Raw genomic sequence first — 14543 nt, forward strand, 5'->3', positions numbered from 1 at the left:
AATCATCAGGGAAATGCAAATCAAAACAACCCTGAGATTCCACCTCACACCAGTCAGAATGGCTAAGATCAAAAATTCAGGTGACAGCAGATGCTGGCGAGAATGTGGAGAAAGAGGAACACTCCTCCATTGTTGGTGGGATTGCAAGCTTGTACAACCACTCTGGAAATCAGTCTGGCGGTTCCTCAGAAAATTGGACATAGTACTACCGGAGGATCCAGCAATACCTCTCCTGGGCATATATCCAGAAGATGTCCCAACCGGTAAAAAGGACACATGCTCCACTATGTTCATAGCAGCCCTATTTATAATAGCCAGAAGCTGGAAAGAACCCAGATGTCCCTCAACAGAGGAATGGATACAGAAATTATGGTACATTTACACAATGGAGTACTACTCAGCTATTAAAAAGAATGAATTTATGAAATTCCTAGCCAAATGGATGGACCTGGAGGGCATCATCTTGAGTGAAGTAACACAATCACAAAAGAATTCACACAATATGTATTCACTGATAAGTGGATATTAGCCCAAAACTTAGGATACCCAGGATATAAGATACAATTTGCTAAACGCATGAAACTCAAGAAGAATGAAGACCAAAGTGTGGACACTGTGCCCCTTCTTAGAATTGGGAACAAAACACCCAGGGAAGGAGTTACAGAGACAAAGTTCGTAGCTGTGATGAAAGGATGGACCATTTAGAGACTGCCGTATCCAGGGATCCATCCCATAAGCAGCTTCTAAACGCTGACACCATTGCATACACTAGCAACATTTTGCTGAAAGGACCCAAATATAGCTGTCTCTTGTGAGATGATGCCGGGGCCTAGCAAACACAGGAGTGAATGTTCACAGTCAGCTATTGGATGTATCACAGGGCTCCCAATGGAGAAGCTAGAGAAAGTACCCAAGGAGCTAAAGGGATCTGCAACCCTATTGTTGGAACAACATGATGTACTAACCAGAACCCCGGAGCTCTTGTCTCTAGCTGCATATGTATCGAAAGATGGCCTAGTCGGCCATCAATGGAAAGAGAGGCCCATTGGACTTGCAAACTTTATATGCCCCAATATAGGGGAATGCCAGGGCCATAAGAATGGAAATGGGTGGGTAGGGAAGTGGGGGGCGCTATGGGGGACTTTTGGGATAGCATTGGAAATGTAATTGAGGAAAATATGTAATAAAAATATTAAAAAAAAATATTCTCAATACGGTTTGATAGCACTGTGGGACCATAGGGGAAAAAGTAGCACCCATAGATAACAGGCTAAGAAGAGTCTCTTGGTAAATGCTAGACAGGAGAAGGAGTTTGGCAGGGGAGGCTATAGTTGTTGAGCTTGCTACAGATCCACATCCGATGAACATAACTCCTGGAACTGCTGATCCCATTGCGGCTCAGGTAGGCATATGTTTCCTCTCCTCGGATGGGAATCCTGAAAAGAAACCAAAAACAGTAAGCCTGCAGAGCCCAGAACTGCATTTGCTCCTGCAATGAAATTTTAACAGTCTCCACTGATTTTTGGTAATATGAATCAAAGAGTCCCTGAGGAATCACCTGCACTAGTTTTACACCTACTGTCTCACATTCTCAGGATTCGAACACCACTCCTTTGTCATTTGTCCATGGTGAATCCTGTAATGTGTGTACAAGGCATTGGGCTGGTGCTTGCTGCCATATTCAAATGAACTGCAGCCATGAGTGACCCCACTAAGGGTGATTTTCAATTCTGTTTTTAGGCATTTTATATATGGGAACACCCACTTCTTAGTAAATTGCTCTAAGGGCTTCAATGATGGATGTGACTGAGTCTGTGATTTACCATCCCAGTAAAACAGCTCAAACCCAAGGACTGTTTTGGGAGCTCAGTGATGACAAGACGTTAGAGGAGGTTCCAGATGTACTTAGAGTCTCTGCTTTCCTGAACAGGTGCAGCCATGTAAATAGTGGAAAGCTGAATCTCAGGCTTGCAGATTCTGCAGTGGCTTTCTGGGGTTTCAGAGCCCCCACTGGCCATCTGAGGCTCTGCCTATATCCCACACAGGACATTTATCAACAACAGAAATGTTTAGGTTGGATCCAGAGTAAACAATAACTACTCCCAGACACCATCATTATGGTAAATATTTTGAGTAAAACGACACGATGTAAAGGTTTTGAAACTGAAGGCCAATAAACAGGAAAACCTCCGAAGGATTTAAGTTTGTGGGTATGTAGAGCTTTCTGGGAATTGGCTGTTGCATGCAAATGCACTCTCTACTTCTGAGCCACACCTCCAGCCCAAGAGTTCATTTTTTTTTTCTTCCTTCCCAGTACAGTTGGCTTCACATGACATTGACTTTCATCTCTCATAGCCACGACACACATCTCACAACACAGGAACATAACAGAAGGAAAAACATTGTGAAAACATACATGTTGTTATACTCAGTGTTGTCTGTCCACTTCCAAGGGTGCTTTGATGACTTTCTGTTCAGGTCAATCCAACAATCAACATTCCCCTTGTATCTCATTAGAAAATCCTGTCATAAAACACAAAAAAGTCAAGAATACATGTGTCTATTTGTTTCAGATGATCCTGGAACCTCTCCACTCCACACCTTTCTCTAGAGATAACAGGAGGGTGTAACTGAGGGTCACATTCCTCTGTGGCCTGGACAGTTCTGGGTTAACCTCCCACTGCAGTTATTATCAGTTGCTTCCTTCTGTACCCAACATGTGCCAGCATATGGGAAAACACTCATGGCCACCAGGTATCCAGTAAAATGTCATATCTGACCTTCCAGCTGACTATGAGCACTTCATGAGAGAGTGTTTCTTGACTGTCTCAGGGCTCCAGTCAGAAGTCAAGCATCAGCAAATGGCGCACACTCACATTCCCTATGTCTCCATGTGCTTGGGATGGGATCCTTCCTCGGGCCTCATCTGTAACTCTCTATCTCAAGACAATATAATATTCAACAGAACAGACAGACAAACCATTCCCTGCCCATTGCTTACCAGCTCATCCTGGTTGTCAAATCGAGCTAGTTGAGCCTCTTGTGCCATGCAGAAGTTCTGGGCAAATGTCCAGTTTCTTGAGTTTTCAGAAAAATAAAAACATTTATTTCCAACTCCAATCCACTTTTTCGGGCAAGCAGCATAGGCATTGTTTACTGTGATCTGTTCTTTCTCTTTTGCTAAAATGTAGAGAATACAATGAATCATGACAAGCAGGTCTTCTCTCTTTTTGGCACACCCTCCTGAGCTCAGCTGTGAGGTTTGAATCTGATGGTAGCTCTCCTAACTGATCTGTAGGAATCCTCTCCTGAGCATGATGGGCCTTCAACTAAAGGCCTCCCACCTTGGCCCTGTGTCCAATTCTCTCTCAGGTACTCACTGTCAATAGGGCTCCCAGGAAGTGCACTTCTATAACAGCATCACTTTCTGAGCTTTGGATGACCTTTTACTACAGTAGGGATTGCTACAGCAGCATGCACTCTGTAGGGACACCTACTGACACCCAGCCTGCTAATTGAGATTGCTATGAGAACTTTTGGGTAGGTAGTATATATGGTGCAGACACCTTGCACTAAAGGATGACTTCAAATACTGAAGAGAATAGTGCAAGATTTTCTTGCACTATTCTGAACATAGTGGTACCAAAATCCTATAAATTTATTACTTCATGGACTTTCCATTTAATACTTTCAAAATAGAGTTGAGCCTGGTAACTAAACTCATGGCTCATGGTCAAAGGCACTGTACCTTCCTGGCCTCACCTTTGAAGTTCCTACTTGGAGATTTCCTCTTGTTATTCTCTGCCTTGAATAGTTCCCCCAAGGGGACCTATGTCCCCTGCATCTCTGTCTAGAGCTTGCTGGATATCATCCTCCCAGGGATGTGCCCATCAAAGCCTCTGTGTTCCTTCACCGCATCTTCCTGCTGGAACCTAAATTCTCAGAGAACAGGACCTTCCAGTGTATTTTCTCTAGAGCTCTTGCCACAATGCCTCAATCACAGTGCTTAGAAAGTATAACTGGCAATGTGAATATGGACAGAGTGTCACAGAATTTGGAGGGTATGTCACTTACCAAACAAAGCAACAGAAAGAGCAACTACAGCTACAGTGAGGACCATGATCACTCCATAGCAGCAGTAAAGCTTAGCAGAAGACTCAGGGGAGATGGTTCTGAGATTTTTTCCTTGGAGAATTTTATCTGTAAAATATGAATATAAGAATGCCAATTTCAAGAATTTCTTAAAGAAAATAAAATAAAATAACCACAAAACCCACTTGACAATTGCCTATCAGTTCCTGAAAGGCTTCTGCCAACCCTTTTAGAGAAGGCCCTGGTCCACAAAGGATATCCATGGTAGAAAGAAGTCTAGAGAGGATGGAAACAGAACTTCTGCCAGGGAGCCTTCTGGTCACTGAACTCAGGGTGAATAATGGAAGTGCAAAAATGGAGGGAGTGGGGATCCCAGTGAAATGCAAACAACAAAAATCTGGATTTGGCTCCATAAAAAGCGCCCTGGCTAGAAGGAGTTGTGGAAACACTAGAAAATAAATTGATGTAATTAGATGTATTAACAAAATAAGAAAAGAGGAAAAATTAGAAATATCTCAATAAACAACAAAAATATGTGGAAAATGGAAGTGAAAGAACTTCTTCAACCCTACAAAATTCATCCATTAAAAACAAAACAGTAAGTCTAACTTCAGTCAGCTGCACTCTCAATGGTGCCATCATGAATGTGTTCCCAGCAATCAGGAGCAAGAGTCAGATGTCTGCTCATTACTCCAGGTAGACTTTTCCCAGGAGGTGCTTGCCAGGACAGAGAAATAGGACCAGGTGTCTGGAGAATGGCTCAGCTGTTAAGATCTCTTTCGGCTCTTCCAGAGGACTTGAATTGAAGGTAGCTTACAACAATGTACACCTCCATTTCGGGGGGGTCCATTGCCCTCTTCTGGCTTCTGTAGGCACTGTGCCTTCATGTGATACACAAACCTGCAAGCAAACAGTCTTTAAGTTTCTTAAAGAACGAAAGGAAGTTTACATTTCTCAGAAACAGGTGAAAGTGTTTCTCTTCACAGATGGCATGGTTCTATCTACATAAAAATTCTAACAAATCTACAAAAGACTACTGGATATATATTAAAAAAATGAGTTAATGAAGTTGCAGGACAGGGCATCAGCATGGTAAAATCAGTTATATTTTCCTGTCAAGTGGAAATTAATATCCTAGACAGTGCTCTTTACAGTAATGCCAAATAAACCATAAAATTACAAATCTAAAAATAGGATGTTCATAGTCAGCATAACAAAAACTACATGTAAATTTATAAAGAAATAAATATAGGAAAGTTGGCTCAGTGGTTAAGAGCACTTGTTGATCTTTCCGAGGACCTGGGTTCAAATTTAGCACCGATATAACAGCTCACAAGCCTCTGTAATTCCAGTTTCAGGAACTCTGAGAACTTTCCTGACCTTGGTGGGCACTAGGAATGCACATGATCCATAGATGTCTATGCAGGCCAAACACTCATACATATTACATTTTTGAAATTAAAAAACAAAAGAAATCAAGGCAGCTCTAAACACATAATGAACTAGAACACTCCATATTGCTCATATCAACAATTCCTGAACACACATATATGTGCAACATGTTCCAGAGGGGAGGTTGTCTTCAGAAACTAAAATCATAGCACCAAGTTGTATGAGAAGTAATATGAAAATTAAAAAGAGTCAAAATTAATATTCAACAATTATTCTGAGAATGAAGAGGTCAAAATCAGAAAGATCACAAGGCCTGGCCTAATGTCTCATGTTCTCATGGGAACAGGAATGAAAGCCTGGTGCTAGCATTAGAGTAGACACTGAAACAACACAGCAGAAAACAGGACTCCACGATGAGGTCAAACACAGGTGGGTGGTCAACAGACACTTAACAGAGATGAACATTCTTTAGACAGGGGAAAGGTGGCATCACTCCAGTGTGTGCTACTGAAACAACCTTCTATCTGTCTGCTAAAAAAATAAAATAGACTTCCATGGGGCCGAGGGGCCAGGGAGCTCATCCCGCCCCCACCCACACTGCCACCCTCTTTCCTGCTGCTCATGCACTCCAAGTTGCTGGCCTTGCTGCCTGAGGTGGGGGCGCTGTGGGCCCACGCTGGCTACCTTCCCATTGTCGCCCCCGTTCCTGCCATCCTGCATCCGGCTCCTGATGCTTGCAGTCTTAGTGGGGACCCAACTTGGAGGCCAATGTTGCAGGTATCAGGATTACTTTTGTCCCCAAGGCTAATTGCAGACCTCCACATGTTGAACTATGGAATTCCACAGAGAATGAGCCTCTCATCCTTTTGCCATCAGTGAGCCATTCTTCCCAGCTTTCTCCCACCATCCACTGATCTCATGTCTATCATACTCCTGAATTTAGACTTTGGGCAACCTTCGAAAAAGGCATTTGGAGGAAATGCCAAAGATCAACGTTTTGTCAAGAAGCAATGGTTCTTGTAACAGAAAGGCTTTCTGAATAAAAATAACCAACACCCTAGCAAGGTGTCTAAGTTGATCTCAGAACCTTCAAAGAAAGGGGAAACTTCAAGAGTAGATGGCATTTTGAAGATCCTCCCATGCCCAAAGAAGAAGAAAGGCGCAGCTGCCTCCAAGAGGGACTCAGAGCAGTCCAAAGACAAGAAAGCACCATTGTCTTGGCTGACCCCTGCTCCTTCAAAGAAGACTGCTTCTGTTGTGGCTAAAATAGATTTGCTAGGGGAGCTTCAGAGTGCCCTTCCAAAGACTAAGATCTCCAAGAAGAAGCCCTTGAAAAAGAAAATTGCTACAGAGAACTCCACCCAAGCTCAATCAAAGGATAAAGGCTCCAAGAAGATGCCCTTGAAGAAAAATGCTGTACAGAACTCCACCCAAGCTCATTCTGAAGATAAGTGCCCTACAGTCCCCCAAAACTTGCCTGGGAAGATGGTGGCAATAGACCGTGAAATGGTGGGCACAAGACCTAAGGGACGCGTTAGTTCCCTGGCTGGATGCAGCATTGTGAATTACGACGGCGATGTGCTGTATGATGAGTACGTCCTCCCCCCCTGCTACATCATGGACTACTGGACCAGATGAAGTGGCATCCAAAAGTGCCACATGGTTAACGCTACACCCTTTAAGACTGCTCGGAGTGAGATCTTGAAGATAATCTCAGGGAAGGTAGTGGTAGGGCACGCCATTCACAATGACTACAAAGCCCTACAGTACTTTCATCCCAAGTCCCTCACCTGAGACACTTTCCAGACACCACTCCTTAACCAGAAGGCTGACTGCCCAGAAAATGTCACTTTGTCACTGAAGCATCTCACCAAGAAGCTGCTGAGTCAGCACATCCAGGTTGGAAATAGTGTACATTCCTCGGTAGAAGATGCCCAGGCCACAAGGGAGCTGTACAAGTTGGTTGAAGTTGAATGGGAACAGCACCTAGCCCAGAATCCTCCAGAAAATTAGCAATCCCAGGGAGACACATGCAGTAGACCAACCCACAGTTCTGCCAACTTCTCACCTGCAGAAGCTAGAATCACTGGGGAGAGGGGCTTGGCCAGAGGCTTAATACCCATTGAAATTTCCTCTCAGCTATTTTGGTCACTGTGTGGTTAAGTGTCTCATGGAAGAGGAGAGCTTTCATGTTAAACCCACCTCTAGGTCAGGCAGGTGACTCAGACCTGTAATCCCAGATACTTGGGAGGCTGAAACAGGTTATAGATGTAAGGTCTGCCTGGACTACAGAATTAATTCTAGGCCAGTGAGACCCTGTCCTAACATAAAAAGAGGGCCGGGGTAAAACCCAGCGCTAGAACACTTACCTAGCATGCATAAGCCACTAGGTACAGTCTCCAGTAGTGGGGTGGGGGGTAGGGGTAGAAGGAATGGAACACAATGTCATGAACCATAACTGTTTACTTTTTTAGACTGCTAACCACATGTCACAGGGTACTTGTGCCAGTCAGCCTTGACTTTGAGGAAGCAAGTCACACCAGGGAAAACAGTTTCCCACACTACTTTCTCTATGGGACACATATCATAGATATGTCTCCTTTTGGTGGGGAGTGGGGTAAAGGAATAGCTGTTGCCAGGGCTGGCCTCAAACACTTGGGCTCAGATGACTTCTTCCTCAGCCCCAAGAGTAGCTGGGACTACAGGTGTGTGTTCACCACTGAGCTTGGTTCTTTTCATTTTATGGGGTTTTTTTTGTTCTAAAGTAAATATCACTATCATTTCACTTTCAGACGATTCCTGATTGGAGCTCAGCATCATGGTCTGTAATCTCAGGACTCTGGAGGCCAAGGCGGGGAGATCAAAAGTCTAAGACCAGTCTGAGTACATAGAAAAGCTCTGGGTCAGAGAAGTAGAAAAAGAGAAGGAAAGGATTTTGTGGTTGCTTGCTGAATTTTATAGCCACGTTACATAGCACTGACTAACAGTGTTTACTTAATTTAGGTTCCACTTAGTTTAAAAAGCATTTGTATAGTTTTAATCATCTTCCAGCCTTTTCAGCCTTTCACCTTGCAAATGCGGCCTCTTAATTCATACGATTCTTTTTATGGATTTTTATAAAAGAAAACTGGTGGGTTTTGGGTTTTGGTTTTTTTATACATAAAGATGTATTTTTATTTTAAAAATAAAATAAAATAAACACAAACTACTACAGCCCATATGTAGACATATAGACCCAAGCACAAAACTTAATATCATAAAGTCATTTGATATTTAGAAAAATAAAGGAGAATGTTTGTGAACTTGTCTTGGGCAAAAGTCATCTTAGATTTAAGAGCAAAATCACTGTCTGCATAACAAGATGGTTATACATTGATGAGGATATCGATGTTGAGGTAGAACTAACACCTTTTTAAGGCTAAACTGTACAGCTACTACAAAGCTGTTTGTAAGTGTAAAATGTGATATGCTCCCATCCACCCACATATCCCCATGCTGGAAAGGACAGCCTGCATTTAAATGGCAAGATATCTTTATGTGAATATTTACAGCAGCTTTAAGGATCCCTGTGAAAATGACATATTTGTGACCATTGAAATATCCCCAAGCTGATGACAACGTAAACCTATCAACACAAGAAACAACTCAGAACATAAGCCTGGGCTTGCCCTATCTCATGCCACTTTAACTGGCCAAATATCCCAAGGGCTTCTTACCCAAAAAATTCCCTAAACTAAGCCTGCCAGTAAGCTTATGCAAACCAGGTCAGAGAACTACAGGGAGTGGCAGTTTCCTTTGAGAGGAGACACCCAACTGCCACTACTAACCTCCTCCTCTCACTTCTCTAGAAGTTTCCTGACAGCTTTTCACAACATCTTTGTATAATATTTGCTGGTGAGATTCATGCAAAATTCTGAACTCAGAGCATGGTTCTGTATCAGCAGTGCTGTAGACATGGTCTCTAAGCATCTCCCCAGCACTGCTTGTTTCTGACATGCTACTGATTGGCACTGCACTGTGAGTGATGAGCAGAGGGCATTGCTATGACAAGCTGAAAGAACTCAGATGGGACCTCTCTGCTTTATGGACACATTTTATGGCATCTGGAAAGGTGAGTACTCACAGCTGAGGTAGAGGAGCAGGGAGAGTCTAGAGCAGACAATGGGGAAACTGGGATAGGGTATGGGGTCTGTATATACTTTTACACTTGATCTTAGCCAAAAGGCTGAGAAGCGATGTGTATATACTTTTAAAATGACTGGTTTAGTCTTATTTATCTTACATGTAAGAGTGCTTTGTTGGTCTGTATGCTAGAATGTATATATGTATGTATGTATGTATACTACATGCATGATTAGTGTTAGAAGAGCTTAGAAAAGTATATTGGATCCCTGGAATTGGAATTAGGGGTGGGTGTGTGAGCCACCATACGGGTGCTCAGAATGAAACCCCAGTCCCCTGCAAGAGCAATAAATGCTCGCAGTGGTTGAGCCAAATCTTCAGCCCCTATATATCATGATGAAGAATGCAAGATTATATAATTTTCAAAATTGACGGAAATGAATTAATTTTACTGGATGCAAATTATAGTTTTTACAGTGTTTCTACTGATTTTAACCCTTGCATTTCACTCATTTTCACACACGTAAAATACCAGGAAGCTTCTATTACATTAACAAGCAGGAAAAGAATCCTTGGGATTAGAAAGAAGGCTTTAAGCACTGAACTGTGTCCTTTGGATCCACACAGAACTCCCAGCCTTCATTCTTTCTAGTTATACAAAATATTAAAAAATATAGCATAATAAATTCTCCTGTGCTCATTTTCAGCCCCAGCACCTCTCAGCCATGTGGTGCTGTGAGCAATCGGGCTTCCCCTGGGAGCACTCCCCTGGGAGCACTCCTCAGCCCTCCTCACACTCCCTATAGAAAGTAAGTCTTGGGAGATTTCTAAACCCCTTCATATTGTAAAGGAGTGGTTTCATTGTGATTTCTAGTTCTGCACTGTGCTTTAAAAAATCTTTCCAAATCCAAGAAAAGAGTGTAAACTCCTGTCTGCTTTTAGCTAACAAACCCCTCTACAACTGATGAACAATGTTGGACTTTCAGTGCCTGACTAATTTGTCTCAGCATGTCACCCAGGTCCATACATGTAGTCACAAAAAACATTCTATCCTACTAGTGCATACTATTCCAGTATATATGTGAGTATGTATCACAGTTATTCCATACTCACCCACTGATAAATGCTGATGTACTTTTGGTTGGAGCCTTCGACTTGGCCCACACCGTGAACCTCCCACCACCCCAGCCCTGGCACCAAAAACCCAGTTCCGCATTTATGATAGTTGTAGCAACCTTGTCCCCGGCCTAGGTGACCATGCTGGGGCTCAAGTCCAGGTTGTGGCAGGCAGGTCATTTTTCCTTCACCGACAATCTATAAAAGCCTTCTCTGCGATAGCCTGCAGGACTTCCATCTTGTCCCCTGAGACGGTGAACTTGCCCTGGAACTGTTCTGAAATAAATATGCTTTCCTACTTTTAATTCAGCTCAAATTGGCTTATTAAGTCAGCAGAGAAGCCTATTAGTGTGTTCCATGCACTAACTATCATAAACACACAAGCAAGTAAAAATATCTCTTACCAGAGGCTGGAGGGAAGTAGAGACAGAACAGATAATAATTTCTTCAATGTGGTATCAAATTTGGTGTTCAAAGACACAGTAGGATGAATACTGCTCATAACAACGTACCATATTTCTAAAGCTAACCCAAGGGATTTTGAATATATTCACCATAATGAAACAAAGAGCATGTTCCTTCACCTTACTGTGTCAATCAAAAACCACATCCTGCTCTGGCCTTGAACTGTTTGGATTTGCTCACTGGCAGGGGGCACCAATGAGAGGAGAAAAGGCTGCACAGACTTGTTTTAAGTAGCCAAGATTTGTTCTCAGGTCCAGAAGGTGATGAAAAAAGTCGCCATTTTAGAACCTCGCTGTCTTATTGCTCAGTCATGGACTCTCTAAGGCCCTCTGGTCTTCATCTAGACTACTAGCCCTCAGAAGCACGTGGCTTATCTGAGAAACAGTAGTATTAGTCATGACCTTTCTCTTTGGGTATCAGTCAGAGGAGGTGAAAACGTTAGAGAAGCTGCGGTGGCTTCTAGAGAGCCCATTGTACAGACAGCAGATACAGTAACTTTCACCAAATTCAGTTGCTTTATGGACCTTGGCCACTGCTGTGAGGACCTGGCTGCCATTTTTAACCCATAGAAAAGTCTGAAGAACAAAGGAAATCTTTACTTTTCTAAGTTTTCCCAACACAACAGGTGTTCTGGCTTACTGTGAGGAATATGGGACTTGGTGGAACCTGGTGAAACCTCACAGTCAGAGGCTGCAAGCAGATCACACCTCAAGGAGACCCCATTCTACACTCTGTTTAAGGGTCTGTTTAAGGGTCCAGATTAGCTGTGGAGGAGGGTACTTTAGGGGTGCACAGGATGGCATGGAGATTAGCTGTGGAGGAGGGTACGTTAGGGGTGCACAGGATGGCATGGAGATTAGCTGTGGAGGAGGGTACTTTAGGGGTGCACAGGATGGCATGGAGATTAGCTGTGGAGGAGGGTACTTTAGGGGTGCACAGGATGGCATGGAGATTAGCTGTGGAGGAGGGTACTTTAGGGGTGCACAGGATGGCATGGAGATTAGCTGTGGAGGAGGGTACTTTAGGTGTGCACAGGATGGCATGGAGTAGGGCCCTAGGGTTGAAGGGAGGCATGGTTAGATCTCCCTCCTCCTCGGCCTGACCCCCACCTCCCAGAACAGTGTTCCCAGTCATCATAGCAGCTAGGCTGTCCACTCTGAAGGAGCTTGCCTGGTGTCCCCAGGCTGCTACTAAGCACTTGATCTAACAACAATTGTGAACTCTGCTTTTCAAGAAATTTGATATTTTATTCCTAAACAAAAGTATTAAAGTGGGGGTAAAGTCATGGCTCAACAGGGAAAGGAGCTTGCTACTCTTGCAGAGAGAGGACTTGGTTCATTCCCAGCACCCAGTGAACTAAAAATGTAAATGGATTTGTGGATGGGATAAATCTCCCACCCCACCCTACTGGAAACAACCTGATCGTTCCCTGATGCCACAAGAGTCATTTAAGGCCAGAAAGAGTATTGCCTGATACCAGTGTCCTCAGGAAGAGAGAGAAATTCCTAGAGCTTGGAGGTTTGGGGAAGGGGGAGTGCGCCATGTGCTATGGGAGCCTGAAAGGAAAGCTGTAGGGAGGTGTGGAGGAGGGGCACTTTAGGTGTGGGCTGGGTGGCAGGGTGGGCCACAGCAAGCCCAAGGTCCTCTGGTCAACCCTCCAGGAATCTGGGTACCTGCTTTGATTTACAAACTCAAAAGGACCATGTCCTTCTAGAGTAGCAGGGATCTCAGGATCAAGTATGTGTGCAGGCTCTCAAGTCAATGGGAGACACACAGACATTTCCCCAAAGGAGTATCTGAGGGTATCTCTAAAACTGCTGGGGGTGGGGGTGATGGCACAGGGCCTTGTTCAAACTTGACACCAACAACACCCACTGCTGCTACAGTTTACTTACAGCGATTAAGCACAGTAAATCCCAGCCTCTTGGCATGTTGGGAGCCATTTGTTTATAGCACTTTCTGTAAGTTAGTGGAGTGCAAACTCAAGATACCCTAGAAAGAGGTACTAACAAGTTCTCTGTTGGTTGCACTTTCCCCGAACACATTAAAGTAACACAGGCCATACCAGAAAGCACAGAGTGGCATCGGTACTTTCCTACCACAGCAGAGCTCCCACACTCCACCCCACCCCAGCCTCAGCCTAGAGATCCACTGTGCCAGGCTAACAGGAGCAAGATCCAGCTCCCCTGAGGAAGCCTCCCCCAGTTTACTTTAGTTAGCATTTCATTAAATACATACGTTTTTTCTCCTGTTTCCAAGCAATCTGGCGTGGGAGGCTCTGTACCACTATCTTCCTGCTGAAGCAATGAGCCTCTGATGAATGAACAAAGTTTTCGGACAGCATGTGAGCTTGTGGTCAGATTTTCAAATCAGCTGACTTGATAAGCTGCCAGTGGTTGGGTGCCTACCTTCTACCTAGGTCAGACCACACCCTCCCCTAGAACTAAAAAACTGGAAAGGGATTAGAGAAGACAGGAATGCATGCTAGCCTGTAAGGAAATGTTTTAGATTCCGCCGGTACAAAAATGCTTTTTTTTTTTTTTTTTTTTGTGGAAGGCACTTTTATTGTGTGTGGTGCTAGGGATCAAATTTAGATCAAACTTGTACATCAGAAGTGTGAAGTCTACCATTCAGCTGTGCCTTTGGACACCGGTTCTATATAAACGGGGGTGGGGGTTGGGGGGGAGGCATCTCAAATACACCTCTATTCATTTCAGAAGATCACTAGCCATACTCAACCTTTCTCTACTTTGCCTGACTCATTTCTTTCTTTTTTGCCTCACCAAAACTTTACTGTTGTCAACAATTTTTTTATTATTAATTGCTTTATTTATTTACATTTCAAATGTTGTTCCCCTTCTTGATCTCCCCTCCATGAACCTCTCACTTCATTCCACCTCCCCTTTGCCTATAAGAGGGTTCTCTCCCACCCACATATGCACTCCTTCCTTGTCCCTCTAGCATTCCTCTTCTCTGAGGCATCAAGGCTCCACAGGACCAAGTGCCTCCCCTCCCACTGACACATGATGAGTCACTCACTCCTCTGCTACAAATGTCGCTGGAATCATGGACCCATACACGTATACTTTTTGATTGTCTGTTTAGTCCCTAGGAGTTCTTGGGGATCCAGTTGTTTGATTCTGTTGTTCTTCCTAAGGGGTTGCAATACTCTTCAGATCCTTCAGTCCTTCCCCTGACTCTTCCATCGTGGTCTCTGAGCTCAGTCCAAAAGTTGACTGTGAGTATCTGCATCTGTCTTAGTCAGGTTCTAGCAGAGACTCTCAGAGGACAGCCATACCAGGCTCCTGTCTGCAAGCACATTTTGACAACAGTAATATAGTAGGGATTTGGTGTCT

At 43.8% G+C, this 14543-nt stretch overlaps 1 protein-coding gene and 1 pseudogene across 1 annotated transcript; one reads left to right on the plus strand and one right to left on the minus strand.

The window, feature by feature from the left end:
- Positions 1-928: 928 nt before the first annotated feature.
- Positions 929-13512, minus strand: LOC110287932 (C-type lectin domain family 2 member G-like). The gene is made up of 6 exons (XM_085839855.1): positions 13426-13512; positions 4910-4992; positions 4075-4200; positions 3002-3180; positions 2417-2523; positions 929-1436 (listed from the first exon to the last, which is right to left on the minus strand). Exons 2-6 carry the CDS (start codon positions 4977-4979, stop codon positions 1295-1297), a joined length of 624 nt encoding a protein of 207 aa, XP_085695981.1. The 5' UTR covers positions 4980-4992; positions 13426-13512; the 3' UTR covers positions 929-1294.
- On the plus strand, positions 6403-7497 carry LOC110287931 (interferon-stimulated 20 kDa exonuclease-like 2 pseudogene; annotated as a pseudogene).
- Positions 13513-14543: the final 1031 nt, after the last annotated feature.

Source organism: Mus caroli, unplaced genomic scaffold (genome assembly GCF_978045245.1).
Source record: "Mus caroli unplaced genomic scaffold, Mus_caroli_1 scaffold_7, whole genome shotgun sequence".
Lineage (NCBI taxonomy): Eukaryota > Metazoa > Chordata > Mammalia > Rodentia > Muridae > Mus > Mus caroli.

Bases quoted from the DNA above. Each gene is read 5' to 3' on its own strand.
- LOC110287932 (XM_085839855.1), bottom strand. From the start codon at position 4,979: ATGAAGGCACAGTGCCTACAGAAGCCAGAAGAGGGCAATGGACCCCCC. The intron at 2,524-3,001 runs GTAAGCAATGGG...GTTTTATGACAG, and splicing joins TTGACAACCAGGATGAGCTG to GATTTTCTAATGAGATACAA. The intron at 1,437-2,416 runs GTATGTTTTCAC...GTTTCTTTTCAG, and splicing joins AACACTGAGTATAACAACAT to GATTCCCATCCGAGGAGAGG.